At 48.2% G+C, this 12671-nt stretch overlaps 1 protein-coding gene across 1 annotated transcript; it reads left to right on the top strand.

Moving 5' to 3' along the window:
- The first annotated feature begins 11750 nt into the window (after positions 1-11750).
- Positions 11751-12671, top strand: LOC121522921 (olfactory receptor 6N2-like). Its single transcript, XM_041807619.1, has one exon. The coding sequence runs from the start codon at positions 11751-11753 to the stop codon at positions 12669-12671; it is 921 nt and encodes a 306-aa protein (XP_041663553.1).

Below are 12671 nucleotides of genomic sequence, written 5' to 3'. Positions count from 1 at the left end.
AGAAAACAGTCCAGAAGGGCAGAAGAAAACTAACACGCACACAAAAAAAAAACATGGCTGAACAAGAAAACAGTCCAAACATCCAGCAGCATCCGAAAAGTGGTCAAAACCACCCATCCTTTAGCCGCTGTGAGAGTCTCTCCCCACTCCATAGCGTGGTTTGTTGTGTCCCTTCTTTCCCTTCACTTCCAGTTCAACTCCCCAAATCAGACGGGAAACAATCTCTAAACAGTCATATCCATTATTTTTCTTTCCCCCATAACAGAAATATATATAGTTCTAGCTTTAAACTAATGGCCAACCCCCAAATGAAATATTTGTAAGTGTACATAGTTTTAAAATAAAATTATTTATGCATCTTGCTATTTATTCTCTGCAAACCAAACTTTACTGAAAATGACAGCAGATAATACAGCAGGCACTTAACAATACTGCAGAATAATTATGTGTTCATAACTAAAAAAAAAAACATTTATGACTGAGATTTATCAGGGTACTACATTAGTAATAGGTTCGTTTCCTTTAGTTGCGGTGCAAGCTGTTTCTAGATCTGGGGGGACTGATATACCAGCTGCACAGCTAATGCTATGGAAGCAGATGGAATTTTTTTCTTTCCCTCATCAAGCTCATCAAATACACAATCCAAGAAGCCTTTCTTTCACACCTTACAGGTAAGCAGAGATATGTGAGGATGAAACCATCCTTAGTCTCCTTTTTCCTCTCTCTCGCTCTCTTTCTCTGCATGTGTCTGTGCGTTACAACTTATCTATATGATATCTTTACCCTATTGTACGAGGATAAATCAAAATAAAAATCCACAACTGTTATTATACAGTATCTATGAGTGTGAAGGGATGTCCCGTGTGCTTCAAAACAGATAAAGATTGGCCTTAATTATTTATATCTGTGTTGTACAGCCTGGTGAGCTCTTTCTTGCCGTGGGTTTACTTTAAAGGAAGCTTATTAAAAGTCACAGACGACTTAAAGTGGAGTACACACATAAGGATTTTCTAAATCTCAAGAGATTTTTTATCTGTTAGAGACTCCACACATGAAGTTAAAAAAATCAGGTATTGAACAGTTTTGATCGTACTGTGTGGCGTGGTCCAATAATCTGAACACAGCACACCACACACATCATGATTCTGTCCCACCACCAATTTAGAATCTCATCCTCCAAGCCAGAAATCTTGCGTGATCACACGTGATCTAACAAAAACAAAGAAGAGGAAACATAGCAACAACCGGAGAACACAACACCCAACATGGATGAGGACACACAAGAAGAGGGAATGATGGTGTTCTTGGGACTATTTTTAACGGAAAAATCCCGAACTAAAAAAAAACAAACTTTATGATGCTTCAGCAGGTCAGTCATGCTTGTTTTTATGTAGGCCTGCTTCCTTGTTCCTCAGTCAGCTACATTCAGTTTCACGTAACAATTCACCGAGTCATGACTCAGGAGTCGTCGGCTTTCCCCACACACGAAGATTTTTGGTAGGAAATATTGAACAAGTTTAATATTTACAATCGTCGGCCCGACCGTTTTTGGAGCCTATTATGGGGACAAATTCACTCTTAACACACCTCAGACCACAGGGTAATCTTATAGGATAATCTTATAAGACATAAGATAATCGGGTGTTTGCCGTCCTTGGTCGGGAAGGGGGAAAATCGGGACAAAAAAAGCCCTACCTGTGAGTCTAATTCTTGGTAAAATGAAGATATTGCCCAGCTCTTAAAAAGTTCTAGTCAGTACAGGCTGATCACAGCGTTCCTCTGTTCCCATGTTTAAGCTGCCAGTTGGAGATTCAGCCCAGCTTTAGGAAAAAAAGACTAATAACTCATTTGTCCCTGCTGCTTTTGGCTTTTTAAATGGATAAAGTGTCAGCTTGTTTTATTGTAGTTAGGGCGATCTCAGATCATGAAGAAATAGAATGTATGTGATCTGCTAAATTGTTTTATCGTAGAATCATCAATTACTTCTAGTTCTTTGCTCGCTCCCCCCCTCCTCTTCTGCTTCCTGATGCGGCGGTCACTCATGCTGCAAGTTAAAGTGACACTAAGATTTAGTCCTTGAGAAGATTTTTAAATGTCTTACGTGAAGCTCTGTCTTGGTTTTCTCAAAATTTTCGGGGCTAGGAACCCCTTACAGGGCAGACAATTTTCCAAGGACCCCCACACCGACCTCACGCTGATTAAACAAATGTTGACTGCCATAGATGCTGCATTTTAAACTCGTCAACCTAAATACAAACTCTTGTCCTGTTGAATTTGGCTTCTAACTTTCTGCGATCCTTTGAGCAGCCACATAAGAAGCCCTCTTTTCTTTTCTGAGGTTGTGGTCAGGTTCCCCATTCATGTTTTCTTGCAGATGTAGTCCTCACCCTGTGGTCTGAAAAATCTTTAGTTTTTACTTAAACTCTGCATGCTTTGTTATCAGATGACGCTTTAGCTTGGCGGGCTTCATGGCTTCACGTGAAGACAGAAAGATGCTTTCACTCTTTTGCAGACCTGCGTCAGCATGAGTATGTGACAGTTACAGGAGGAAGGGGTTACCTGTGGTGTGAATGCTTGTATACCAGGCCTGCTAGTGGAGTGATAGCTTAGACTTAGCTGCAGCTGCAGTTTTGTCTGAACTGGACCATGTGTCTTTATTAAAACAATGTGCCCTACTCCTGGTCGGCTTTGGTATGGGTATTTTCTCCTCACCGTTCTGCCAACATTAGCGCTGTGGGTGACTAGATGTGTCTGTGTAGGAGCATGTGTTTCTATGTAGCCAATCAGACAAAAGACAATCAGGAGGGGAGGGGGGGGTGACGTTGCTCAGGGCTCTAGGTACCATTCAGTCTCCACAGAGAGAAATTTTGGGAAATATTTTGACAAAGAAGGGTTATTTATTTTATTATTATCTTTATTTTAATGGAAATTACAGAAGACTACTCACTCTGTGTTTTATGTAAAAAAAAATACATATATATATGTATGTGTATATATATATATATATATATACTGGATTCGACCTTTCAAAAGTCATAGAACTGATGCTTGATTGTCTACAAAAATGTCATTTTATATCAAGCATTATGTAACCTTTAACCGTCGTGATTATAACCGTTAGTATAGCCTTGTTCAGTTGGTTTTAAGGTTTTTCATTTTATTTTGGGTGCAAGTTAAGCACAAGTCAGCAGCTCACCTGTGTAAAGCAGAATAATGGACACTAATAAGCGTGTATTTGAATGTAAATATGCAGGATTACTGATTCTCATAAGTGTAAATACACTGAGTTTCTCCCCACACTGAGGCAAATATGAACAATAGGGTGTTGAGGATAATTGTGAGGTTAGTCATTTACATCCCAAACGACCTTAAAGTGCTCCAAGTATTTACAACATGATCAGTTTCTTTGCATCCTGAGATCCCGCTGATGTTTTGGACACTCTCTGTGGGCCATGGACTTTGCTGTAACCTTCAACTAAGAAAATGTCAACTTTGTTCCTAAGATAAATTTAATGTGGGACTGATCCACGTCGTTTTAAATGAATTGGGGTGTATTGACTGTTTTATGTGAGTTTGAATATCATTGACCTCATAGTATGATTGCCTAAATCATATTTTAAGGTTAAAAAATACGACACGATGAAACAGCAGCAATAGGAGTATAGTTAGGCACATATTACAATTTTGACAAAAAAAGGACTTAGGCAATTATGCTGTGAGGCTAACGATATGATTGGTTTGTTTGACACTGCTGCATTCCCAAATATAGAAATATGCACCTGTATGCAGGCAGGTAATTCTATGTTTTTGTTTTTTATTTAAAAGGTACAACACAACCCAGCCAGCTGCCTCTCTGCAGGCTTTCTGGATTCCTTGATTCCTTTCAACTGGAAAAATGTGAAAGAGTAATCTGAGGATTAAAACAATCACTGACAGCATTTGTCCCAGCACCCTGCAAAATACATCCTTATAAATGCTGATGGAACAGAAAAATACCCCTACATCCTCAGCTGTTGTTTCCTCATCTTGTATGTCTTGATAAAATGTCTCAGTGTTGTTTCAGCTTGGGTAAGGTGAGTCATCAACCTATCAAAGAGGTCTGCTGCTGAACGTCCCAGCGTAGAGGTCTGCTGCTGAATGCCCCACTGTAGAGGTCTGCTGCTGGACACCCCACAATGGAGGTCTGCTGCTGAATGCCCCACTGTAGAGGTCTGCTGCTGAACATCCCATCATAGAGGTCTGCTGCTGTATGTCCCTCCATAGAGGTCTGCTGCTGAACACCCCACCGTAGAGGTCTGCTGCTGAATGCCCCACTGTAGAGGTCTGCTGCTGGACACCCCACCATGGAGGTCTGCAGCTTAATGGCCCACCATAGAGGTGTGATGCTTAATGCCCTAACCGTAGAGTTCTGCTGCTAAAAGGCCCACCATACAGGTCTGCTAGCAAACGCCCCACCATAGAGGTCTGCTGCTGAAGGCCCCACCGTAGAGGACTGCCGATGAATACCCCACCACAGAGGTCTGCTGCAAAAAGCGCAAATGTAGAATTCTGCTGCCGAGCAACCCCACTGTAGAGGTCTGCTGCTGGCCACCCCACCATAGATGTCTGCTGCTGAAGGCCCCATTGTAGAGGTCTGCTGCTGAACACCCCACTGTAGAGGTCTGCTTCTGAACGCCCCACTGTAGAGGTCTGCTGCTGAACACCCCACTGTAGAGGTCTGCTTCTGAACGCCCCACTGTAGAGGTCTGCTGCTGAACACCCCACCGTATAGGTCTGCTTCTGAACGCCCGACCGTAGAGGTCGGCTTCTGAGCGCCCCACCGCAGAGGTCTGCTGCTGAGTGCCCCACTGTAGAGGTCTGCTGCTGAAAACCCCATCATAGAGGTCTTCTGCTAAACGCCTCACAGTGGAAGTCTGTTGCTGAATGCCCCATTGTAGAGGTCTGCTGCGGAAGGCCCCACCGTAGAGGTCTGCTAGTGAACGTCCCACCATAGAGGTCTGCTGCTGGACACCCCACCGTAGAGGTCTGCTGCTGAATGCCCCACTGTAGAGGTCTGCTGCTGAACGCCCCACTGCAGAGGTCTGCTAGTGAATGCCCCACTGTAGAGGTCTGCTGCTGGAAACCCCACCATGGAGGTCTGCTGCTGAACATTCCATCATAGAGGTCTGCTGCTGTATGTCCCTCCATAGAGGTCTGCTGCTGAACGTCCCACTGTAGAGGTCTGCTGGTGGACACCCCACCATAGTGATCTGTTGCTGAATGCCCCACTGTAGAGGTCTGATGCTGAATGTTCCAACATAAAGGTCTGCTGCTGGATGCCCCACATAGAGGTCTGCTGCTGAATGTTCCACCATAGAGGTCTGCTGCTGAATGCCCCACTGTAGAGGTCTGCTGTTGAATGCCACACTGTAGAAGTCTGCAGCTGAATGCCCCACTGAAGAGGTTAGCTGATAAATGCCCCACCATAGAAATCTGTAGTTGAACGCCCCACCGTAGAGGTCTGCTACTGAATGCCCCAATGTAGAGGTCTGCTGCTGGGCAACCCCACTGTAGAGGTCTGTTGCTGGACACCCCACCATGAAGGTCTGCAGCATAATGGCCCACCATAGAGGTGTGATGCTAAATGCCCTAACCGTAGAGTTCTGCTGCTAAACGGCCCACCATACAGGTCTGCTAGCAAACGCCCCACCATGTAGGTCTGCTGCTGGACAGCCCAACACAGAGATCTGTTGCTGAATGCCCCACTGTAGAGGTCTGCCGATGAATGCCCCACCATAGAGGTCTGCTACTGAATGCCCCACCACAGAGGTCTGCTGCTGAATGCCCCACCGTAGAGGTCTGCCGATGAATGCCCCACCATAGAGGTCTGCTACTGAATGCCCCACCACAGAGGTCTGCTGCTGAATGCCCCACCGTAGAGGTCTGCCGATGAATGCCCCACCATAGAGGTCTGCTACTGAATGCCCCACCATAGAGGTCTGCTGGTGAATGCCCCACTGTAGAGGTCTGCTGCTGGACACCCCACCGTAGAGGTGTGCTGCTGAATGCTCCACCGTAGAGGTCTGCTACTGAATGCCCCAATGTAGAGGTCTGCTTCTGAACGCCCCACTATAGAGGTCTGCTGCTGAATGCCCCACTGTAGAGGTCTGCTTCTGAACGCCCCACTGTAGAGGTCTGCTGCTGAACGCCCCACCGTAGAGGTCTGCTTCTGAACACCCCACCGTAGAGGTCTGCTGCTGAGTGCCCCACCACAGAGGTCGGCTGCTGAAGGCCCCACTGTAGAGATCTGTTGCTGAATGCCCCACTGTATAGGTCTGCTGCTGGACACCCAACCGTAGAGATCTGTTGCTGAATGCCCCACTGTAGAGGTCTGCTGCTGAACGTCACAGTGTAGAGGTCTGCTGCTGAACGCCCCACCGTAGAGATCTGTTGCTGAATGCCCCACTGTAGAGGTCTGCTGCTGGACACCCCACCGTAGAGGTCTGCTGCTGAATGCCCCACTGTAGAGGTCTGCTGCTGAACGCCCCACCGTAGAGGTCTGCTGCTGAACGTCCCACCGTAGAGGTCTGCTGCTGAATGCCCCACTGTAGAGGTCTGCTGCTGGACACCCCACCATGGAGGTCTGCTGCTGAATGCCCCACTGTAGAGGTCTGCTGCTGAACATCCCATCATAGAGGTCTGCTGCTGTATGTCCCTCCATAGAAATCTGTAGTTGAACACCCCACCGTAGAGGTCTGCTTCTGAACGCCCCACCGTAGAGGTCTGCTTCTGAACGCCCCACCGTAGAGGTCTGCTGCTGAGCGCCCCACCGCAGAGGTCTGCTGCTGAATGCCCCACCGTAGAGGTCTGCTGCTGAATGCCCCATCGTAGAGATCTTCTGCTAAACGCCTCACAGTGGATGTCTGTTGCTGAATGCCCCACATTGAGGTCTGATGTTGAATGCCGGACCATAGAGGTCTGCTAGTGAACGACCCACCATATAGGTCTGCTGGTGAACAGCCCACCATAGAGGTCTGCTGCTGAATGCTCCACTGTAGAGGTCTGCTGTTGAATGCCCCACTGTAGAGGTCTGCCGCTGAACGCCCCACCACAGAGGTCTGCTGCTGAGTGCCCCACCACAGAGGTCTGCTGCTGAACACCCCACAGTTGAGGTCAGCTGCTGAATGCCCCATTGTAGAGGTCTTCTGCTAAATGTCTTACAGTGGACGTCTGCTGCTGAATGCCCCTCCATTGAGGTCTGCAGCTTAATGGCCCACCGCAGAGGTCTTCTTCTGAACATCCCACAGCAGAGGTCTGCTGCTGAACGTCCCACTGTAGAGGTCTGCTGCTGGACACCCCACCATAGAGGTCTGCTGATGAATGCCCCACTGTAGAGGTCTGCTGCTGAATGTCCCAGCGTAGAGGTCTGCTGCTGAATGCCCCACTGTAGAGGTCTGCTGCTGGACACCCCACCATGGAGGTCTGCTGCTGAATGCCCCACTGTAGAGGTCTGCTGCTGGACACCCCACCATGGAGGTCTGCTGCTGAATGCTCCACTGTAGAGGTCTGCTGCTGAATGCCCCATTATAGAGGTCTGCTGCTGTATGTCCCTCCATAGAGGTCTGCTGGTGAACACCCCACCGTAGAGGTCTGCTGCTGAATGCCCCACTGTAGAGGTCTGCTGCGGAAGGCCCCACCGTAGAGGTCTGCTGCTGAAGGCCCCATTGTAGAGGTCTGCTGCGGAAGGCCCCACCGTAGAGGTCTGCTGCTCAACGCCCCAGGATAAAGGTCTGCTGCTGAAAGCCTCACCATAGGGTCTGCTGCTGAATGCCCCACCGTAGAGGTCTGCTGCTCAACGCCTGACCATAGAGCTCTGATAGTGAATGTCCCACCATAGCGATCTGCTGCTGAACAGCCCACCACAGAGGTCTGTTGCTTAACGCCCCACTGTAGAGGTCTGCTGCTGAACGCCCCACTGTAGAGGTCTGCTGCTGAACGCCCCACTATAGAGGTCTGCTGCTGAATGCCCCACCGTGGAGGTCTGCCGCTGAACGCCCCACCGTAGAGGTCAACTGCTGAATGTCCCAGTATAGAGGTCTGCTGCTGCAAGCCCCACCGTGGAGGTCTGCTGCTGAATGCCCCACTGTAGAGGTCTGCTGCTGGACACCCCACCGTAGAGGTGTGCTGCTGAATGCTCCACCGTAGAGGTCTGCTACTGAATGCCCCAATGTAGAGGTCTGCTTCTGAACGCCCCACTATAGAGGTCTGCTGCTGAATGCCCCACTGTAGAGGTCTGCTTCTGAACGCCCCACTGTAGAGGTCTGCTGCTGAACGCCCCACCGTAGAGGTCTGCTTCTGAACACCCCACCGTAGAGGTCTGCTGCTGAGTGCCCCACCACAGAGGTCGGCTGCTGAAGGCCCCACTGTAGAGATCTGTTGCTGAATGCCCCACTGTATAGGTCTGCTGCTGGACACCCAACCGTAGAGATCTGTTGCTGAATGCCCCACTGTAGAGGTCTGCTGCTGAACGTCACAGTGTAGAGGTCTGCTGCTGAACGCCCCACCGTAGAGTTCTGTTGCTGAATGCCCCACTGTAGAGGTCTGCTGCTGAACACCCCACCGTAGAGGTCTGCTGCTGAATGCCCCACTGTAGAGGTCTGCTGCTGAACGCCCCACTGCAGAGGTCTGCTTCTGAACGACCCACCGTAGAGGTCTGCTGCTGATTGCCCCACGGTAGAGGTCTGCTGCTGTACTCCCCACCATGGAGGTCTGCTGCTGAATGCCCCACTGTAGAGGTCTGCTGCTGAATGCCCCATTATAGAGGTCTGCTGCTGTATGTCCCTCCATAGAGGTCTGTAGTTGAACACCCCACCGTAGAGGTCTGCTTCTGAATGCCCCACTGTAGAGGTCTGCTTCTGAACATCCCATCATAGAGGTCTGCTGCTGTATGCCCTCCATAGAGGTCTGCTGCTGAATGTCCCACCGTAGAGGTCTGCTGCTGAATGCCCCATCGTAGAGATCTTCTGCGAATGCCCCACAGTGGATGTCTGTTGCTGAATGCCCCACATTGAGGTCTGATGTTGAATGCCGGACCATAGAGGTCTGCTAGTGAACGACCCACCATATAGGTCTGCTGGTGAACAGCCCACCATAGAGGTCTGCTGCTGAATGCTCCACTGTAGAGGTCTGCTGTTGAATGCCCCACTGTAGAGGTCTGCCGCTGAACGCCCCACCACAGAGGTCTGCTGCTGAGTGCCCCACCACAGAGGTCTGCTGCTGAACACCCCACAGTTGAGGTCAGCTGCTGAATGCCCCATTGTAGAGGTCTTCTGCTAAATGTCTTACAGTGGACGTCTGCTGCTGAATGCCCCTCCATTGAGGTCTGCAGCTTAATGGCCCACCGCAGAGGTCTTCTTCTGAACATCCCACAGCAGAGGTCTGCTGCTGAACGTCCCACTGTAGAGGTCTGCTGCTGGACACCCCACCATAGAGGTCTGCTGATGAATGCCCCACTGTAGAGGTCTGCTGCTGAATGTCCCAGCGTAGAGGTCTGCTGCTGAATGCCCCACTGTAGAGGTCTGCTGCTGGACACCCCACCATGGAGGTCTGCTGCTGAATGCCCCACTGTAGAGGTCTGCTGCTGGACACCCCACCATGGAGGTCTGCTGCTGAATGCCCCACTGTAGAGGTCTGCTGCTGAATGCCCCATTATAGAGGTCTGCTGCTGTATGTCCCTCCATAGAGGTCTGCTGGTGAACACCCCACCGTAGAGGTCTGCTGCTGAATGCCCCACTGTAGAGGTCTGCTGCTGAACATCCCATCATAGAGGTCTGCTGCTGTATGTCCCTCCATAGAGGTCTGCTGCTGAACACCCCACCGTAGAGGTCTGCTGCTGAATGCCCCACTGTAGAGGTCTGCTGCTGGACACCCCACCATGGAGGTCTGCAGCTTAATGGCCCACCATAGAGGTGTGATGCTAAATGCCCTAACCGTAGAGTTCTGCTGCTAAAAGGCCCACCATACAGGTCTGCTAGCAAACGCCCCACTGTAGAGATCTGTTGCTGAATGCCCCACTGTAGAGGTCTGCTGCTGGATACCCCACCGTAGAGGTCTGCTGCTGAATGCCCCACTGTAGAGGTCTGTTGCTGAACGCCCCACCGTAGAGGTCTGCTGCTGAACGTCCCACCGTAGAGGTCTGCTGCTAAAAGGCCCACCATACAGGTCTGCTAGCAAACGCCCCACCATAGAGGTCTGCTGCTGAAGGCCCCACCGTAGAGGACTGCCGATGAATACCCCACCACAGAGGTCTGCTGCAAAAAGCGCAAATGTAGAATTCTGCTGCCGAGCAACCCCACTGTAGAGGTCTGCTGCTGGCCACCCCACCATAGATGTCTGCTGCTGAAGGCCCCATTGTAGAGGTCTGCTGCGGAAGGCCCCACCGTAGAGGTCTGCTGCTCAACGCCCCAGGATAAAGGTCTGCTGCTGAAAGCCTCACCATAGGGTCTGCTGCTGAATGCCCCACCGTAGAGGTCTGCTGCTCAACGCCTGACCATAGAGCTCTGATAGTGAATGTCCCACCATAGCGATCTGCTGCTGAACAGCCCACCACAGAGGTCTGTTGCTTAACGCCCCACTGTAGAGGTCTGCTGCTGAACGCCCCACTGTAGAGGTCTGCTGCTGAACGCCCCACTATAGAGGTCTGCTGCTGAATGCCCCACTGTAGAGGTCTGCCGCTGAACGCCCCACCGTAGAGGTCAACTGCTGAATGTCCCAGTATAGAGGTCTGCTGCTGCAAGCCCCACCGTGGAGGTCTGCTGCTGAACGCCTCACCGTAGAGGTCTGCTGCTGCAAGCCCCACCGTGGAGGTCTGCTGCTGAACGCCTCACCGTAGAGGTCTGCTGCTAAACATTTCAGTGTAGAGGTCTACTCAAGGTCTGCAGCCAGATTCCTCAAATCTGTAAGACCTCCTTTGGCCAGTAAGCTTTTTTTCATGAGGCTCTAAAATATGGACTGCAATACCACCTGAAATGATATCAACACAAGCCAGACAGAGTTTGAATAAAAATGTTAAATGGTGGCTGAAACAAAATCAGAGATGTCAGCATGTTTGCTGCAATTTTATGTAACTATGATGTCAAATCTAGCCATTTTGTCTTTTAATTTCATTTTAAAATCAGCTCTCTTTATGACAGGAGACGGAAACTAGCAAAAGCTATAATGCCTCAATGTGAAACACCACTTACTTTTAGCTTGTTTTAAAAGGCTGTTGCACTATGCACTTTGCTTTGTCCCTATCAAATCATTAGAATGAATAAAAATAAAAACCAAAAACTTTCTGACTTCCTACAAAAGTAAAAAAAAAAAATATTTTTATGATTGAAATAGTTCAAAACTTTCATCATCACACACAAGTTGGAAAAAAACAATCTAAGATGGGCTAATGACCCATTAAAACTTCAGACATGAAGGACTCTAGAGTTTTCTGAAGTAGTCAACATGTTTACAGAAAGTTTAATGAGATCCATGGAGGACCAAACTGAAATCATCCCAGAGACTCAAACAGGGAACTTTCTGAGAGATAAATATGAGTCAGGTCTGCATCATTCAGGTCCTGGTCCTGAAAACTAATGATATTCATTATCAGGTTGTATCTCTTTACATGTTTTATCTTCATGAATGTTCTTTCTGTGAAACTCCTCAATCAAATTCAGTGGCTTTGCCTGTAATTTACCCTTTTATAACAGAGATGAAGCTTTGTTTTGACTCTCTCAATGGATGAAGGTGTGAATGTGTCGTATATAACTCTAGGTGGGTATGTAGGACTAGAGAAATATAGCTATGTTTATTTTCTCATCATTCTCACTGTATATATTTTAATCATCTGCTTTAATGCAACTATTGTATGGCTGATTGTGACTCACCAAAACCTCCATGAACCCATGTATATTTTCATTGCAGCACTGCTAATCAACTCTCTTCTCTTCAGTTCTTCTATCTACCCAAAGCTGTTGGTTGATGTTCTATCTGAGGAACAGGTCATATCACATCCAATGTGCCACTTTCAGTTCTTCATGTTTTATTATTTGGGTTCATCAGAGTTTTTATTGCTGTCAGCCATGGCCTTTGACAGATATGTGTCCATCTGTAAACCTCTGCAGCATCCAGTTATCATGAGGAAAACTACTGTTATTGCTCTCTTAGTGCTGGCTTGGTTTCTGCCTGCTGGTCAGTTTTCAGGACAGGCTATACTAAGTGCACACAGAAAACTCTGCAGCTTCACCTTAAAAGGAATCTTCTGCAACAATTCTGTGTTTAAACTTCACTGTGTGAGCTCAAGTGTATTAACTACATATGGGTTGTTTATTTTTCTAAATCTTGGGTTTTGTCCTTTCCTCTTCATCATTTTCACATACTCAAAGATCCTCATAGTGTCCTACAGAAGCTGTGGAGAAGTCAGGAGAAAAGCTGCTCAGACGTGTTTACCACACCTGCTGGTTTTGTTGAATTTCTGTCTGCTGGGTACATATCATGTACTTGAAATTAGACTGGAATCTCAGATTCCTAAAACTGCACATTTAATAATGACCTTACAGCTGATTCTGTATCACCCTCTCTTTAATCCGATTATATATGGACTGAAAATGAAAGAAATTTATAAACACCTCAGAGGTTTGTTTGTTAAAGTGAAATAA

Source organism: Cheilinus undulatus, linkage group 15 (assembly GCF_018320785.1).
Source record: "Cheilinus undulatus linkage group 15, ASM1832078v1, whole genome shotgun sequence".
Classification (NCBI taxonomy): domain Eukaryota; kingdom Metazoa; phylum Chordata; class Actinopteri; order Labriformes; family Labridae; genus Cheilinus; species Cheilinus undulatus.
This window is presented reverse-complemented; position numbering and strand designations above follow the sequence as displayed.

Excerpts from the sequence above, each read along its gene's own strand:
- LOC121522921 (XM_041807619.1), top strand. The coding sequence starts at position 11,751 with ATGGATGAAGGTGTGAATGTGTCGTATATAACTCTAGGTGGGTATGTA.